Below are 19,029 nucleotides of genomic sequence, written 5' to 3' on the forward strand. Positions count from 1 at the left end.
CAATGTACTGGGGGGCTTAGTGGAGAAAAAGGGAAAAAATAAAATCTTTAAAAAAAGTAAAATAAAAAAACAGAACAGGCTGTCAGCCCACACAGAGCAAAGTGTTGGGAGGGAAGCTTGTAGAGCTTCTAGAAACCTGGGAGGGGCCTTTTCAGGATACGTAGCTCCTCCGGTGGAAGGGTCCCTGGACAAACCAGAGGCCAAGGATTAACGAAGGTCTCATGTTAAGGGTCGACAAAGCTGGGTGATAGATGCAGAGGAGTTCGTCTTGGTGTTCTCTGTTCTTATTTGCGTGTTAGAAATACTTCTGAGTAGAATAAAGAAGGGAAAAAGTGAAAGTATTAGCTGGATGGTGATGCCGGTAACATGCAGACGGGGCCTGAACCCAGCGTTAGTAGACAAATGACTGAAGTTGTAGAGATTCTGATTTATACCAGGTTCCCTTTCACAACCGAACTCAGAGCTAGAAGAATAAAAAATAAGCCCCGGTGACTTGTGCAGTTTTGGCAGAGGGCTTAGTTGTAGTAAATGTTGTGCCCAGTCCTGCATTTTTGTCCATAGCCCTTGAACCAGCCTTTGTCTCTCCACCTGTGAAATGGGTCAGCCACTCTCAATAACAGCACTTACTCCGAGCCACACTCTGAGTGTAACTCCTCATTTCATCCTCACAGCACTTTGATATAGGTGCTCTCATGAATCCCCATAGCTAAGGAAACCAAAGCTCAGAGAGGGTGAGCAACTGCCCAAGGTCACAGCTGATGAGTCACAAAGCTCAGATGTGAGCTCAGGCACTGTGGCTCTAGAGCCCAAGCTCTTCACCACTACTTTCTCCTGCTCCCTTGTCACCCAACCAGCAAGGGCAGGACGAAGAGAATGTTAAGTGAGGTGATAGGACAAAGGGGAGAAGGCAAATGGCTGGGATGTCCAGATGTTGTCATACCACCAGGTACTCCAAGGGCCGCTGAGACCCTAGGGCCATCTTCTCTCCACAGGACTCTGAGAACAGTGGGGACAGCGGATACCCCAGTGAGAAGCGGGGTGAGCTGGATGACCCAGAGCCCCAAGAACACGTAAGGAACCTGTAGAAAATGAGACCAGAGTTGCCTGTCGTCTCTCTGTCAGGGAGGATAGAGAGGTGGGGGGGATGTGAGTGGGATGTAAGAATGTAACAAGTAAATTAATAAGTAAGATCATTTCAGATCAAGATAAATGCAGAGCAGAAGACAAAACAGGGAATGTGGACCAGTAGGTTTAGTAAGGGGACAAGTATGGAGGATTAGACCCAAGGTTGAAAATGGTGGACAGCTGTAGTGGTGAAGCTGGGACCTCTGGTTGCTAAGCAGAGTGGAAGCTGGATAATAGCCCAGAATGGTGCTGGTGTAGGTTGGAGGGCCCAGCTCACAGGCACGGGATTCGGGCAAGCCCTGGGGAGAGCCCTAGAGGCCACTTTCCTGAGGCCTCCTTCCAGCAGCATTCTGGTGAGGGTGGCCTTGGACAGTGCCAGCCATTTAGAGGTTTTGCCAGGAGCCAAGATTGAGCCTGAGCATCAAGGCCAATCTTACTGCGAGCCCTCTGTTCTCAGCTTTGTTACTGTGAATAAAGACATGCCAGGAAACTTCGGCTGGGGGAAGGACTTGGCCGAGTTTTTCTGGTGCCTGTCTGCCAGGATCCTGTACCTTTGAGTCAGTTCCATCTTTGCACACAGAGAGAGCAAGACGAAGGCCGTGGCCACCCCAGCACATTGGTCCTGCATCTACCCAGCATCCTCTCTGCTTGGCAGACAAGGGTTCCAGCTTCCCCTGGGGGAGCTGAGCCGGTTCCCTGAGAGGAGGGTCCCTTGGGAGGGCTGGACCTGCCCCCTAGGAAGAGGCTCCCCTGGGAGGGCTGGGCCAGTTCCCCAGGAGGAGATTTTTGGGAAGAATTACTGCTCTTTGGATCACTCTACTCTCTGCCTCCATCAGGGCCACTCAAACGGCACCCGGAGGTATGAGTCGGATGAAGACAGCCTGGGCAGCTGCGGACGGGTAATGTACCCCCAGGAATCCTTGTCGTGGCTGCATGCTTGCCTTTTCCAGGCTCTGTTTCTGTTTCTCCTGCCTCATGTCGCTGCTGCCTGCCCAGGTGCCTCACACGTCTCCTAAAGAAACATGATGGATGCAAAGGAGCCACTCCCCTTAGCAAATACTTTCTGAGCTCCTGGGTGGGATGCTGGGGTATCTGTGGGGAAGGTTAGAGAAGACTAGAATAGCTCCATCCTGGAGCAGAAATTACAACAGCCACAGCTCACATGTTAAAGTCATGCCCATATAAGTGCCTTAGAGTATCAATTAATTTGCTTCTTGCAACCACTCAATGAAACAGGCTAACGCTGTTCATCCCCATTTTACGTATGAGAAAATGGGGGTCTTCAGCAGTGTTCCCCAGGCTAATATTTCCAAGAAGCATCTCGGGTGATCGTTGTCATCAGGCAGTTGTGGGAAAGACCAGCCCTCGGGAACGCTCTTCTCTAGCTGACTCTGAAACACACTTTGAACCTCTCACCTTGGAGCCCCTGCTGAGGCAGGTCTCCCACCTGCAAGGTCCTTCCTCCCCCTCTGGTCGTATCTCCTCAGAGCCTGCCTGCTCTCCAGACTGGACCCCAGTGGCACCTCCTCCAGGAGCCTTCCCTGATCACCACAGCAGGCTTGACTGTTGCCCCTTCCAGAACGAAAATTATTTACCACGTGGTATTATTTACCACGTGGCATTTCTCAGTCGGGTCAAGGTCTCAGTGTGAATGGAGCGTGGTTGCTTACCTGCAGCACCACTGACGTTCTGGGCTGGAACATTCTTTGTTGGGGGACTGCCCTGTACATTCTAGGGTGTTTAGGGCACACATGCACACACATGCTCAGCTGCCTAGCTCTGTCCTGCTGGAACCTTTTGACCAGGTGTCTTTAGCTGGAGACGTCATGTGTTTTTTAAACCCATTCCCCAAAGCATGCTGTTGCTGTTGCCCACAGCACTGTGGTGATGCACAGAGGAAAACAAAGTGGATTTGCTGCACGGTCTGAAGCCAGACTCTCCTGGTGCCTTGTATGGGAAGCTGGCAAAGGGAGCAACTTAGGGTCCAACTTCCCCAACCAAACCCTGATTGATAGATGAGGGGGAAATGCTTCTTTGGGCTGCTGCAGTCCATTCTGCTAGCCTGTGTGGCCTGTTGCTATAATATTCCCTCAGCACCCACAAGCTGGCGGAATGTGAGTGATTAGAAATGAAGTTGTGTTTGTTGAAGAAAACTTGACACCATAAGGGTTCGCTCCCCACACCCCTGAACTTGCCAGCCTTTTTGTGCAGTAGGAGCAGCTGGGGGCTGGTGACAATGTGTCCATCCTCTGCTCCTCACTTGTCTGGCCTATAAACTTCTCCATGCCCGGTTCTTTCCCTCAGGTCTGTGTGGAGAAGTGGAATCTCCTCAACTCCTCCCGCCTCCACCTGCCGAGGCCTTCAACTGTGGCCCTGGAGATGCAAAGGCTTAATGCTCTGGACCTTGAAAAGAAAATCGGGAAGTCCATTTTGGGGAAGGTACCGGTGATGCCCGTTTCAGAGCCCTGTCTGCACTAACCCGGAGCCCCCGGCTCATGCCTCTCCTCCACTAATCACTTCCTCCCCAGGCTGGCTGGGCGGCCCTTGGGTGCGGCTTTGGCCTTCCAGATAGCCGGACCAACAGTGAAGTCTGTGTGGCAGGTCCATCTGGCCATGGTACGCTACCATGAGGGTGGGCGCTTCTGTGAGAAGGATGAGGAGTGGGACCGCGAGTCGGCCGTCTTCCATCTGGAACATGCAGCCGACCTGGGTGAGCTGGAGGCCATCGTGGGCCTGGGACTCATGTACTCACAGCTGCCCCACCACATCCTGGCTGACGTCTCTTTGAAGGTGAGGGTGGGCAGGGACCCAGCCAGAGGGGGGCTTAGTCAATCCATCGTCCTCTCCATCCTGTGGTTTAGGCATGCCACATAAATTTCCTGAACATCAGTTTGGGGCGAGGCATTTCCAAGTTAGTTGAAACTGGTAGAATTGGTCTCTGCCCTTGGGGAGTGAGTGGAAGGTGATGGTTACATTTCCAGGCAATGATGACCTGGTTTGATAGAAGCAGAGGATAGTGCTGGGAACAAATGAGCAAGGGCCCTACCTGGGTTCCCAGGGGTCAGTGTAGGCTTCTTGACTGTCAGTTCCAGCTCTATCCCTAGTGGCTAGAACAGAGCCTGGCACACAGATACTCAGTATTCGTTTGTGAAACAAATACAGAAAGTGATATCTAAGTTAGACCTAAAGGCTGAGGGGGAGTCAGCCAGGCAGAGTGGAGGGGAGCAGTTCAGGCAGAGGGAACTTCGCGTGCTCAGGCCCAGAGTTGACAGACAGGATGATGGATCAGAGGACAGGAGGTGGATATCATCATAGCTAGAGCATGGGGCGTGAGGAGATGTTGCGGGAGATGAGGCTGAGAGTGGGTCTGGACCGGGTCTGAAGCAGCAGGATGTGGGTGTGCTGGGAAATCTGTGAGGGTGTCTGCTCCTCTTTCCCTTCCCTGATCTCTGGGCACAGTGAGCAAAGGACTGAGTGAACAGGATGTGACAAGGCCTGTGGGGTGCGATCTTTTTCTTGGAGAAGTTGAGAGGCTCTTGGCGTGCGTGTGGTCCCAGCGTATCTGTCCTCACCTTCCCTAACACGTGGACCCAGCTGTGGCTGGGTGAGTGGCTTGGCTCGGGGTGGGCTCACTGTGAGCGCAGGGCACTAGCCCTCCTCGGTGGGCCTGGCCACGGCCCGGTGAGTGAGGGGTGTCAGGCCGGAAGAGGGTGCGAAGGCACTCCGAAGTCCTTATTTCACTTTTTAAATATGTAATACATTCTTGTGATGAAAATATTTTTTTAATATAAAAAAGTTTACAGTGAAAAATCTCCCTCCCACCTTTTCCTCTATCCTCTCATTCTCCCTATAACAGATAGCCATTTTTATCAGTTTCTTATATATAATTCCAGGGTATGTTAGTTTCCTGGGGTTGCCATAACAACCACAAACTGGGTGGCTTCAAACCACAGAAATTTATTCTCTCTCAGTTCTGGAGGACAGAATCTGAAATCAAGGTATCAGCAGGGCCGTGCTTTCTCTGAAGACTCTGGGGGAAGATCTTTCCTGTCCTTTCCAGCTTCTAGTGGTTGCTGGCAATCTGTGGTGTTCCTTGGCTTGTAGATGCATCACGCCCATCTCTGTCTCTGTCTTTACGTGGGCTTCTCCTCTCTGTGTGTCTCTATGTCTCTTCTTCTCTTATGAAGACACCAGTCATACTAGAGTAGTCACCCCACCCTACTCCAGTAAGACCTCAACTGATTACATCGCAAAGACTCTTATTTCCAAATCAGGTCACATTTTGAAGTTCTGGGTAGACATGAATTTTGGGGCGATGCTGTTCAACCCAGTACATAGAGTTTCCTTATGCCAATACAGAGTATAGATTTTTTTTTTTGCTTTTTCTCCCCAAATCCTCCGAGTACATAGTTGTGTATTTTTAGTTGTGGGTCCTTCTAGTTGTGGCATGTGGGATGCCGCCTCAACATGGCCTAATGAGCGGTGCCATGTCCACACCCAGGATCCAAACTGGTGAAACCCTGAGCCACTGAAGTGGAGCGAGCAAACTTAACCACTCAGCCACGGGGCCGGCCCCAGAGTATAGATTCTTATTATCACCCTATTTTTTTTTCTCCAAAATTATCATACCACACACACTCATCTGGCCTTTCTTTTCTCACTTGACAAGCGTCCTGTGGACGTTTTTCCTCAGTGGTTTAGGAAAAGCTTCCTCATTCTTTTTGATAGCTGTGTAATGTTCCATTGTGTGAGTGCAGTGTACTTTATTACCTATGCCCTGTTGATGGACATTTGGGTTGGTTCCATTCTTCTGATATGACGAATATTGCTGCAGTGGCTAGCCTTGTACACGTTAAGTTGCACTTCATGAAACTGCCATTTTTGTAGGTCCTAAATGGTAGAATATTGACAGTGTCATATGGCTCAGTCACATACATCATTTGGCACATGGGCAGGAGGTAACCCAATGCCATTTTTACTTCCCATTTTAGATGGTGAGGGGCAGGCTTTGTTGGGGTGGGATTTTGACAGGCTGGCAACTTGTCTCTCTCTCCTCTCTCCCTCCCATCTCCATGCTCCTTGAGGGCAGGACCGACTGTAGTATCTCATTCTTCCAGTGGTGTGCTAGTAAATGTCTCTTACGGGTGGGGAGGGATGTATGCACATATATGTATGTAAGTTTATTATACATTTTACTGATATAAAGAATGTAGAACATACAGTTTACAAACAATCATAAAAATATTCTATATTATAAATTCCATATAGTCAGTTGATCCTCATAGAATGCTTTCGCTAATTTTCGTGGACCTCATATCTGTAGCCCATCTCTGGTTGCAATTGATGGAAGAGTGGAATTCTGACATAACTACTGATTGACACTTTCACTTCAGTGAGTAAGAAGAAAGTGAAATGAGGAAGACATCTGTCTAGCTGGAACTTTATTTGCTGCTGATGTGAGCAACTTCTTTGCTGAATCAGATAATAGTTTTAAATACTGAAGAATGTTTCTTCAATTTCCTGTGCTAGTCACAATAATGGCTACAGACATGACACAGTTTTAAATTAATTTGCGATATTAATATTTTCTCCGTATCTTTTTTCAATCAAGACAAAAAACCAATACACCAACCCTTGATCTGTAGCATTTTCCACTTTCTGTGGTGTAAATGCTCCTCCTGAGGCCAAGTGCAAGGTACGAACATGACATCACTGAACGTGGAGTTGGGAAGAAATGCACAGTAGCACACCATTATATAGTATTTCCACCATACGGATTCAATGGACCAGTGGTTCTCGACCAGTCATTTTGCCCTTTCCTTCTCCATGGGACACTTGGCGATGTCTGGAGACATTTTTGGTTGTCACAACTCTGGGATGCAATTGGCGTCTAGTGGGTAGAGGTCAGGGATGCTGCCAAATGCCCCACAATGCACAGGACAGCCCCACAACACAGAATTATCTGGTCCAAAATGTCAGTAGTGCTCAGGTTGAGAAGCCCTGCAATAGATATAAATAACCCTAAGAGCATAGATAATAGTAAAATAATTAGGAAGTGATGAGCTTTGAGTATTTGTTACCTTTCATTTAATTGTAAGTTTATGCAATTTAATTTTTAATAATGGCTGTATTTTACAAGCAGCTTGCAAAATTCCTGCAAATTTTAGTCGTTTCTCACAAGCCTGTAGACTGGCTCCAGTGAACCACTGCAGTGGGCCTGTCCCCCCAGCATCTGCCACAGAGCCTGGCACAGAGGGCACACTCAGAGGGTTCGAGGCCTGAATAAAGGAATGCCGGAGCCCAGGATGAGTGACGGGGGGGCCAAGACTGGGGGAGATCTCCTCTCTTTGAGACTCCCTGGTAACTCTCCTTGTGATCTCAGGCTTTTTACACCAGCTGCACCCTGGCACCTTTGTTAAAGGGAAGCAGGAGCGATTTTAGTCTGCTCGTCTGCAGGCGTCCCAAAGACCTTTCTCTTGAGGACAGACTCTGGCAGCTTCCCCTAGCAGGAGTGTGGTTGGATGGAGCAGTGTGTTTAGGACAGGGCAGGAAGGAAGTGAGCTGTAATCAAGCCAAGCTTATGACTTAGCAAGGAAAATGATGCCTACGTGCTCTGAGAGGTTGCTGTGTGCTCTAGAAAGCTCGTCTCCCACTTTCCCCAATGCCCCCACTCTTTGGGCCTTTTTCTGTTGTCTCACTAAGACACACATTCATCCAGCACACTTTCTGAGCATCCCCTATGCTCTGGGCACTGTTCTAGGTTCCTATTCATGACAGCAAACTTTTTAGTTCGGGAAGGATGTAGTACAGATAATAATTAACAAATGAAAATATTCCCAACAGATTTTAAAAAAACCAACCTTTATTGAGCACTTCATGTGCCAAGCATTGTTCTAAAGTGCTGGGGAGAAAATATGAGAGGAAACGTGATCAAGAGTGGCTGGCTAGGCCTCTCGTCTTAGACACAGTTTCCGGCTGCAAGGCAGGCTGGGAAATGTAGTCTTTAGCTGGTCAACCCTGTGCCAGCAAAAACATGGTGGGAGAGAATGGATATGGGGAACAACTGGTAGTCCCTGCCACACTTCTTGAAGCCTGAAGGTTAAGAAGGGCCTCATGGGCTGTTAGGAAGGTTTCGGATTTATCTCCGAGTAAGATAGGAAACTATGGAGCAGATTTGATAGAGTAATGTGACCTGACGTAGGTTTTAAAAGCATCTTTCTGGCTGCTTCTGTGGGATGGATCTTGGGGGAGCAGAATGGAAGCAGATGAGAATGTACGCTGCTGGTGGGAGAGTATAGTGGTGCAGCCACTGTGGAAAATAGTTGGGAAGCTCGTCAAAAGGTTAAACATAGGGTTACATGTGACCCAGCAATTTCACTCCTAGGTATATACCCAAGAGAATAAAAACATACATCCACACAAGAACTTGTACACAAATGTTCATGGCAGCATTATTCATAATAGCCAAAAAGTGGAAACAAACCCAATGTCCATCAACTGATGAATGGATAAATAAAATGTGGTATATCCATACAGTGAAATGTTATCTGGCCATAAAAAGAATGAAGTGCTGATACATGCTAAAACATGAATGAACCTTGAAAACTTTGTACTAAGTGAAAGAAGCCTGTCACAAGAGGCCACATTGTATGATTAAATTTATATAAAATGTCCAGAATAGGGAAATCTCTAGAAACAGAATGTAGATTAGTGGTTGCCTAAGGCTGGGTGGGATAAGACAGTTGGGAGGTGACAGTTAAGGAGTATGGTGTTTGGTTTCTTTTTGGCTTGATCAAAATAGGAAATTGATTATGGTGATAGTTACACATTCTTTAAACATACTAAAACCCGTTAAATTGTATACTTTAAATGGGTGAATTATATGGTATGTGAATCAGATCTCAATAAAGCTGTTAAAAAGAATGGAAGCAGGGAGCCCTGTTGGAAGCAAGAGATGATGTGGCTCTCTGGAGGAGTCAGAGCAGAGAGAGGTGAGTGAGCTAAGCTTCCATTTCTCCTTGCCTGATGGAAACCCCCAAGGAGCTCATTGCAACACGGTACCAGGCCTTTTCTCTTTCCCATGATGAGCATTTCTACAGCAGCCCCAGCCCATGGCTCTCAAAACAGTCCGAGAAATGGGAAGAAGATTGATTAGTGAGATCCTGGCAGCCCCTCCAGTGCAAGCCTTGTTTACTTTTTCTCTCCCCCTCTTTGGTTTGTATTGACAGGAGACGGAAGAGAATAAAACCAAAGGATTCAATTATCTACTGAAGGCAGCTGAAGCTGGTGACAGACAGTCCATGATCCTGGTGGCACGGGCTTTTGACACTGGCCAGAACCTTAGCCCAGACAGGTACTGTGGCTGTCGCTCAGGTGGAGCTGGTGGGACCCTGGGCTGCAGGTGGCAGGTTCCCCTCCAGTATCAGTCCAGACCCAAGTTCCAGGCTCGGCTCCCCTGGTACCAACCCACTAACGGGGGCAAGTTATTTTACCTCCTTGGCTTCAGTTTCTTCATTGTGTAAAATGGGAATAATTATAGAATCTGCATCCTAGGGTTGTTGTTTGAGGGTTAAATGAGATGATGCCTGTAATTCCCACTCTGCCTGGCACATAAAGCATAAGATAAATGGCGAGCATCTTAGCCATGATATATCAAGATTTACCTGAGAACAGGTCTGAAAGGATATGCAGTATGAAGTCCAGAGTGGTTGTCCCTGTATGTTAAGATTATAGGTGAGTTTAATTTACTCTTCCTACTTTTATTTTTGTCATTTTTCACTTCCGAGTAGTGAGGGGACGGGAAGGGAGCAAGCTCCAGGGGTGAGCTCAGGCCTAGTGGGAGTTTTCCAGAGTGGCTTTGAGGCTGCTGAAGGCTGTGACTCTGCAGGTGCCAACATGTTTTCAGTTACCCCTTGGGCTGAGATGCCAGGACGGGTTTCTGTAGTGGGAGGAGAGGAGAGTGGCAGCTGCATCTTGGCTTGGCCTGAGGGAGATCCCAGAAATCCAGATGCAGAGGGCCACTGGGGGATTTGAACCTGTAATGGGACCCATTGCTCACCCTCTGTGGCCCTCATTGGGTCTCAGCCACCCACGGTTGTCCTCAGGAGCCTGTGGCTTTCTGGAAGGGAGCAGGGTGGGCACATTCATTGTCTAAACCTCCAGGGTTGGAGCAGCCTGGCAGTTTCCCCCTCTTTGGGTCAAGGTCTCATCTCCCTCTCACTGGGTTTAGAATAAAGAAAGTCAGCACTGTGGCTGTATCATATTAAGCTCTCAGGGTCTAAAACGCCTGGATACATGACATCCTGCCTGTATTACATATCATGCAGCCCCAGGCTTTATCACTTACCTACTATGTAACAGTAATGCTCCCTTGGACCACACTTTCATATCTATGATTTTATTTCACTGGGCACAAGGAATTGCATCTCCTGCATCTCTGTAGTCCCATTTCTTAGTGCAGGGCCTGGCTCAGTAGTTTGGATAAATCAGCACATCTTTTTGACGTTGACAGAGCAGGTATTTTGGGACCCATTTCATGGATGAGTAAACTGTAGTTCTCAGAAGGGAAGGGACTTACCCATGGTCAAATAGCTAGTAAGTGGCAGAGCCAAAACTTAGGTCTTCTCACCTCTCCTCCAGTGGACTGTCCACTGGCCTACTTCCTAGTGGAGTCAGAACTATACTGGCATGGAGGGGAGGTAAACAAAAGACATGACATAATTGTGTCAGATCAATGCCAGTGTATATGGTTCCCATTGAGTCAGTAGGGAAAGCACAGCATGAGTGCAGGGAGCTGGTGCTAGGCATTAAATATTTGTATCTGAGGTCCTTAAAAAAATCTTTGCTCTATGGTTTTTCTTCATGTCCTTTGTCTACTTTTCCTTTTTATTGAAGATAATTTTTTTGTTGTTGATTTGTAAGAATTTTTTATATATTAAGGCTTTAATATTAATGCTTTGGCATAGGAGTTCGCTTTTGAAAAATTTTTTTTCAGAGATGGCTACCATAGTCATCGCGGAACGGGAGATGGCACATGTGCCACACAATAACCATTGTTTATTGGATTTAGGAACACCCTGGTTTTAATATTTATGCGGTTAAATCTATCAAAATTTTTATTATAGCTTCTGCTGTAGTCATTTTCTTATTCTTCTTCCTCATTCCAAGCAGCTCCAGCCTCTTCCATTCAGGGAGCATTAATTAAAGGCCTGCGATGGGAAAGCTATTTGGGCCATGCAGGCCCAAATTTGCATTCAAGGGATTTTGACCTTCTCAGAAGTTACCATCTAATAGAGGAAGGAAAAGTCACTGGAAATTCCAAGGCAGGGTGGGCACCCCAACTACTGGGTATAGAATTGGCAGGGGTTGGGGGAGAGATTAGGCCCTCCCCTCTTTCCTATTTAATGCTTTTGGGGCAATTCTACTTTGCCCTTTAAGACAGAGGAGAGTCAGAGCTGAAAGGGTCAGATCAACTACTTTAGTGGCTGCCAGTCCACTGTTAAAACCCTAGTTTGTTAGGTGTGTCACCGATAATTTTCAAATGATTACCCTTTTTTATAAAATAAAATGGTGTTAAAGTTATCTCCCGAGCACCATCCCAGCCAGCCACTTCTTTATGTTTATTCATTCAGCAGGCGTTTAGTGAGGCTGTGCCATTTTCCAGGCCCTGGGATTGCAGCCGTAAACAAAGCAGACAGGGTCCCTGCCTTCCTGGGGCTTACGTCCTAGTGATAATAAACAAGCAAATAAGCAAACAGGAGAATTACAGACTGTGGTGGTTTTAAGAGATAGGGTGCTTGAGGACAGCGTCTTGGAAGAGATGATGTGTGAGCTGAGGTTGGAGGGAGGAGGAGACAGGTGTGGAAAGAAAATTCCAAGCAGAGGGAGCAGCAGGTGCAAAGGTCAGGGAGCAGACAGGAGCTGGCATGTTTGGAGACTAGAAAGTGGTCCAGCAAGTCTGGCACAGAGGGAGGTTAACAGGAGCTAAGATGGGGGCAGAGCCAGGTTAGGTAGGGCAACAGGGGGAGGACAGCCATTATATTATAGCTGGTGCTCCTGAAATGTTTCATGAAATCCACAGATCTTCTTATCTGCATCTCTCTCTGTTCTGATGTGCCGTAAATAGTTACTCACGTGCTTGGTGATACGCAGTTAGTACACACCCAGAGAGGAAGAGCGTGCTGCCCTGTTTGCTCTGTATTTCGTGGTGTTCAGATGTGGTTGGGAACTGGGTGTGCCCTTGATGGTTTGGCTATATGTTTGGCTGCAGTAAGAGAAAGAGTTGAAGGTAGAGGGGCGGAGCCAGAAGAGGGAAGCCAGGTCTTTTAGGGTAAGCCCTGCATTGTGCAGGAGGAGAGCCCAAGCTGGCCAGCACAGGCAGTGCATAAGATGGGGACAAAAGATTGCCAATAGCTCAGATGGTTCTAGAGGCCTTGGCAAAGGGTCCCTACCCACCTCCTCTCCTACTCGTCATAGGGCAGATTGACTGGGATACCAGCCACTGCTAATGCTAGCCCATAGGGTGATTTTGTGCAAAGTAGAAAAATGCCCCCCTTCCTCAAGATGCTTTACTTTCATCTGTTGGAAAATTGTTGTAATATACCGATTTTGGTAGGGAAAGCTACTTGACTGCTGTCATAATATATAAATCTACAATGTGAATGATGCCCCTTACATGTGGTGACATTGGGGTCTATGGGTCATGAAGCAAAGGTGGTGGCCCCACTGGGATCTCTGACTTCCCCTCCTGCTGGATGGCCCTCCTCCCTCCTGCCTTGTTGCTGCGGTAACCTCCCTCTTTCCCTCTGTACATCCTGGCCAGGTCCCAAAACTGGCCGGAGGCCCTGCACTGGTACAACACTGCCCTGGAGACGACAGATTGTGATGAGGGCGGTGAGTATGATGGGATGCAAGACGAACCCCGGTACACGCTGCTGGCCAGGGAGGCTGAGATGCTGTTCACAGGTGGCTGCGGGCTAGAGAAGGACCCGCAGAGATCAGGTACGGCCTGGCAGACCTGCCCCTGGAGTGGGACAGGACTGGACAGGGAGGGTCATAATTCCTGTCTCAATGGGAATTATGGCAAGATGCAAGGCTGATTCTCTCTTCTCAGTACTGGTGGGGAGAAACATTCATACTGGCCCTATATTTTGCCAGGCTGGATACCCATGTAGTGTGGGCTCAGGAGGGGGCTTTATGGAGCTGGTATTCAGATGAACGTTTTTGTTTTACTGGTTATATATTAGGGGTTTGGGAGATTTTGGTTTCTTTCAATTTTGAAAATTGAATTGACGTTTTCATAACAGAAAATTCACCATTTTAAAGGGTACAGTTCAGTGGTTTTTAGTAGGATTCACAATGTTGTGCCACTGTCACCACTATCTAATTCCAGAACATTTCCATCATGCCAAAAAGAAATCCGGTACCTGTTAGCAGTGAATCCCTATTCCCGCCTCCCTCCACCCCTGGCAATCCCCAACCAATTTTCTGTCTTTATGGATTTACCTATTCTGGACATTTTATATAAATGGAATCGTACAGTATGTGGCCTTTTGTGTCTGGCTTCTCTCATTTAGCGTAATATTTTCAAGGTTCATCCATGTTGTAGCATGTATCAGTACTTCATTCCTTTTTATTGACAAATAATATTCCATTGTACAGATGTACCACATTTTGTTTATCCATTCATCAGTTGATGTACATGTTAAATATATATTATTTTCTGTTACGTAATAAACATACTGACCTCCTGGTTTCACAGGTATGGGATAAGCCTAAGTTTAAGAGTTTTTTTTTGAGATTGTATAAAAAAATTAAGCAAATAATAATGTGGAGCTATAATCCCATACTTGAAATTTCTAAATCCAAAAAACTTTGAAAACCAAGTGTTTTTATATGTTTTGCATAAATTCATTTGGTGGCACAACCTATCCAGAACTGACATGAGGCTATATAATCTTTATTTCTTCTATTTTCTTTCTTCCACTTTCATACATCCCCAGTTAGTCCTGCAAAAGTCCTTAGCCTGATTCTCATTGGCTCAAATAGAATCATCCACCCACCTCTAAACCAATCACTGCACTCATTGAGATGGCTTACACTGATTGGCTATGCCTAAATCTGGACCAATCCCTGAGGCCTGGTAGGAAATGGGGAGTACTTTGATTGGCCAAGCTTGAATCACATGCCCACCCAGAGCCCCACCCCAGCCATATGGAAGGAGAAGGTGTGGGGAGTAGTTTGGGTCCTTAAGAAACCTCAGGATGCTGTTCCCAGGGATGGGAGTGGGGGAGAAAACAACAGATGGTTCACCTCTTTGTACCCTACTTTGCTCTCTTTCAGGCGACTTGTACACCCGGGCAGCCGAGGCAGCGATGGCAGCCATGAAGGGCCGGCTGGCCAACCAGTACTATCAGAAGGCGGAGGAGGCCTGGGCCCAGATGGAGGAATAACTTGCTGGGAAAAGCCCTGCTGGCCAGTCCCAAGCAAAAGGGCTAGGAGGGAGGAGAAAAAAGACTTATTTACTTATTTAGGGTTTTTTGGAGGGGAGGAAGGGCAAGTATTTTTAGTGTATTGTAAATCAATTTTTGTATTTCCTTTTTTTCCACTCTTTAAAATATCTTTGCTACCAGCAGAGACTCTACTGCTGTCCCCTAGGGCAGCATTTTGGGGAAGTGGGGATTGAAAATGCAGCCTAATTAACCAACCTATCGTTCTGAGGTTCTTGTTTTGTGTTATCATGAGATGTAAGAAAGTGCTTTTCTGCTCTGGATGGAAAACCTTAGGGCCTTGCCCACTGGCCTTTCCAGGCTGGACTGAAATCTTAGGCCCATAGGGCCTGTGTTTCCTGAGCCAGGGCTGGGAAGGTAGAGCCGCACATTAGCTTTCCATGGGTGTAGTGCGATGACTTAGTGCACAGGCTGCTTTCTCAGAGCGTTTGGAAGTGTGCATGGCGCTATTCTGTGGATGTGAGATTGTGTAGTACCCAGGCCCCCTTCTGCCCTAGGGGAGGGCCCGCACGCTGACTGTTTGCTCATCTTTTAAATTTCCTTCCTGAAATGGAGCTGATTTTCTGGAATACAGCCGAATTCTGTTTTTGAGCCTGCTTTCTACAGTGGGCTTCACAAAACAGGTTTGATTTTCGTATGCACACATTTACTACCTCTAAGTCCTCCATCAGCTAGTGTGGAAGTGGGTGCACCTCACAACTTGTCCGTGTAACAGGACAGGGGCTTGATACGTTGGAGCCTTTCCTCCAAGCAGACGTGTACTCTGCACCTCAGTGGCAGCATCCACAATGTGACTGAAGTACCCCTTGCACACAGTATTCCTCCGTGTTTTCTTAGCATCTGATGTTTTCGTGTAGAATCTGTTCCACAGGGCACCCCCCTCCGCTCCCCCCCTTGGTATTTTCTGCTTGAAGCTAGGCTGATTTTCTTGTAATTTGCAGCAGGATGTTTTCAGCAGCAGTCCCTTGGGATATGTCGAAGCTGTCTGAGAATGAGAGGGCAAGAACTATAAACACTCATTAATTCCAGTAGTTTCCCTAGGGCCAGGCTATGGCTATCTGTATTTAATGAGCTTTCCCTTTAAAAGGAATTCAGATTTAATATCAGTGTGACTTCAGTTGGTGTTTCAAATAGCAGAGAAAACAGACTGCTTTGATCAACCGCAAGTGCTAATGCAGCCTCTCTTTCTTTGTTTAAAAATCAAAACATGAAAAAGCAGAGTGTAACATACAAACCACTCTTATGTGTTCATTAAAACAGATCCTTCAACACGCTAGTGTTAGGTGCTGTGGAGTCATAAACCTGTGCCAGCATTAGGTTCCAAAGTTCAGAGTGTGCCCTAAAGGAAAAATCAAGCACAGTCAAAAGTACCCTTTAAAAATCCTTTAGACTGCCTATAAATGACAGTATCCCTCATTTTTGTATAGGGACTCTAAAGGAAACAGCCAGTTTCCTTTAGAAGTTGGAACTGATCGCTCTTTTTACATTGGCACCAGATCAGGTGGTTGGCTTGTGTTTTTTGTGGGTATGTTAGATGTCAGTTGGGAGCAACTTGATTGTGACTTATCTATCCAAAGGAATCAGCCTCAAATAATTCATGCTTTTTTTGTTATTGTTAATTCAGCCAGCCTCCTCTCTCTCTGAGACTTTATTGTACAAATAATTTAGGTTCCCTTACCACCTGTCTCATTTCTTAGTTATACATCAATGCTTATCTCTAACACAGGGATGGCAACTCTTTTGTAAAGAGCCAGATAGTAAGTATTTCAAACTTTGCGAGCCGTATGTTCTCTGTTGCAGCTGTTCCGCCCTGCTGTTGTACTGCAGAAGCATCGTGAACAATACCTAAAGACTGAGTGTGGCTGGTGTTCCAGTAAAACTTTACTTACCTAAACAGCCTGCCTGGGCTGGAGTTGCTGAGTCCTGCTCTCATCCTTGACTGAAAGCTACTGTATTAAGCCCTGAGGGCAAGAGCTATGTCAGTTTTTCGGCCTCCAGGGCTCAAATACACAGTGCCTTGGCACAGAGTAGGCGCTCAATAAATGCGTGAACAAATGGGGGGCCAGCCCTAGTCACTGCACTCACTCTTTGTGGCTCTGGTTCCTCCAACCAGTTAATGATTGGCTTGAACCATTACCCCTGCAATTCCGTGCCCCACCCCCCCACCCACCCACATAGCCTTAATGTCAGCAGGTGGTCCCCTTCTCCTCCAGGGGGCTGGGATGGCCTGGATATATAGCTAAGCAAATGCTGCTTTAAGGACCATTGAGAGTAAAATGATGTACAAGATGTTGAGATCCTTCTGAACCAGCCAGAGAACTTATCCCATGTTCAAAACCTAGTTTTATGCCTTCTAAAGCTGGTTAGGGCATCTTCTTTTTCCACAAATACTGGGTACGCAAAACAACAACAAAAAAGCCCCGGGACATTGCAGCCTAACTGGGAAGCCCTCAGAGACTGTCTTCAAGTGCGAGAAGCAGGTGAAGGTCCTGGAACTTAGGCGAGTCGGGGTATAATCTGATACTTTCAATGACAGGTGGAGAAATTGAGGTTCTGAACGGTAGACTCTTTCACAATGACACTGCCAGTTAGTGGCTAAACTGGAGCTCGGGTTTGAGAGGTGCTGTTATTTACAGATCCTGGGAATAAAATTTAAAGTTAAACTAGAGTTTAATGTTTTCAGTTTTGCTATAGGTTAAAAAAAAACAAAAACGGGCTTTATGCATGGAAAAAGAAAAAATAGTCCCAAACCCCAGTGCTTCGGACCATCCTTGTTCCTTACCTGAGGCATTGTGGGAATTTATCATCAGATGCAACCTCGATGAACTAAGCCATGTAAACTACCCTTGTAGCTATTTTAGTGACTTCTTTCCTTTCATCCCAGCGCATCTGTCTGCAGTACTAGACACATTTTACAAATCAACAAATGTTTACACAAATATATGCAGCTTGTGTGGGAGAAAGGAGACAAAATATGCATCTACTCTGCATGGATTTGTGTCTGTGACTCGTGTTTCTAAGTCTCTGAGGTAACCATTTAGCCTAGACAAGGTGGAATAGGGTGGAACCCAGAGAAGTGGCTTGTGTTACAGATTTATTTTTACGTATGTATTAAGTTCCATTTTGTCTTCCCAAATAAAGTGGTTTCTTTCTTTCTGGTCACAAAGTCAAATGTCTCCTGGTAACAAATGAGTGAGGTAGTTGGCTGGCGCCGGAGGTAAATTGGAGGGCTCAGGCCACATCTGAAAGAGGCAGCCAAGATTCAGCTCCGAATGATTGTCTCCATGGGGGGTGGGCCCCATGTTGCCCTGTTTTCTGATTTTTCAAGAGCTGCTGAAAGTTGGATTGTTTAATGCAAGGTCTCCTGATTTTTAACATTTCTAATAAATTGTGATAAAAAAAAGCCTTCCAGGTTTGGCCCGTATGTTGTCCATTTCCTTTAGATAAAGTATGTGAATCTCTCTTTTTTCTTGACTTTTCTCATCTATAAAACAATAATCTTTACCATTACAGAGTTGTCATCACCTTCAAAGAAGATAATGCATGTTACAGATGCTTTGCGCTATGCTGAGGTGGCGTCCCACATAGCAGAGCCAGAAGGACCTGCAACTAGAATATACAACTATGTACTGGGGGGCTTTGGGGAGAAGAAGAAAAAAGAAGATTGGCAACAGATGTTAGCTCAGGTGCCAATCTTTAAAGAAAAAAAATGAAAAAAGATGCTTTGTGATCCAAAGCCGAAGAAAATCTTGGTTACTGGTATGATCATTTGGTTTCAAGCTAATGGTTTTTTATTTTTAAGAAAGTTGAATGTAGCATGACTGTGCATCGTAGGCTGAATACATGTATTTAGGTCCATTTGCTCATAAATCCCCACTAAAATGACAGGAAAGAGATTTTGTTAATGGCATGAACCCATGAGGATGAAGAGGAAGAGGTGTCAACAGCAACAAAATTTTGGATGCTGGCAAGCAGGTAGACTGTAATTCAATTAGTGGACCCAAGAAGGGTGGATTCTAAGTAAGCAGTGGAGAAATCTAAGAACCCCCAAAAGGCTGAAGAATTGACATTAGGAACCTCTTGAAGGGGGAATGAAATGGGGCTGAAATGGTAGGGTCAGTTGAAAGACAGACTGCATCAGACCGCTAGACCTGCTCAGCTCCCATGTGTAGCCAGCCAGCCACCTCTCCATCACCCTGCAGAAGCCTGGGGCACCAGGCACAGTAGAGAGAAGCTATTCTACTGGAGGGAGGGGTAGGTGGAAGTTTCCATATAGGATACAGAGTCTCCACTAGCCACCTTTTGACCCTGTGCTGCCAGGCACTGGAAGCTTGACTTTGACAGATGCTTGGAGAAATCCCTAGAGAATCTGACCAGCCCAAGATAAAAGACTTAA

The 19,029-nt window shown here is 46.5% G+C and overlaps 1 protein-coding gene across 11 annotated transcripts in view; it reads left to right on the top strand.

The window, feature by feature from the left end:
• EEF2K (eukaryotic elongation factor 2 kinase) overlaps positions 1-17,799 on the top strand; it is a 59,632-nt gene extending 41,833 nt beyond the window's left edge. For 7 of the 11 annotated variants that reach the window (XM_001494156.5, XM_023616197.2, XM_014730072.3 and 4 more), the window contains 7 exons: positions 993-1,070; positions 1,962-2,024; positions 3,430-3,564; positions 3,727-3,915; positions 9,354-9,478; positions 12,947-13,125; positions 14,467-17,799. In XM_001494156.5, the coding sequence (XP_001494206.2) occupies positions 993-1,070; positions 1,962-2,024; positions 3,430-3,564; positions 3,727-3,915; positions 9,354-9,478; positions 12,947-13,125; positions 14,467-14,576 (879 nt within the window). In that variant the 3' untranslated portion in view covers positions 14,577-17,799. The remainder of the gene's footprint in view (positions 1-992; positions 1,071-1,961; positions 2,025-3,429; positions 3,565-3,726; positions 3,916-9,353; positions 9,479-12,946; positions 13,126-14,466) is intronic. The other 4 variants (XM_070230888.1, XM_070230891.1, XM_023616195.2 and 1 more) reach the window with 1 other exon arrangement.
• The last annotated feature ends 1,230 nt before the right edge of the window (positions 17,800-19,029 follow it).

The sequence above is a fragment of the Equus caballus genome, chromosome 13 (assembly GCF_041296265.1).
Source record: "Equus caballus isolate H_3958 breed thoroughbred chromosome 13, TB-T2T, whole genome shotgun sequence".
Classification (NCBI taxonomy): Eukaryota; Metazoa; Chordata; class Mammalia; order Perissodactyla; family Equidae; genus Equus; species Equus caballus.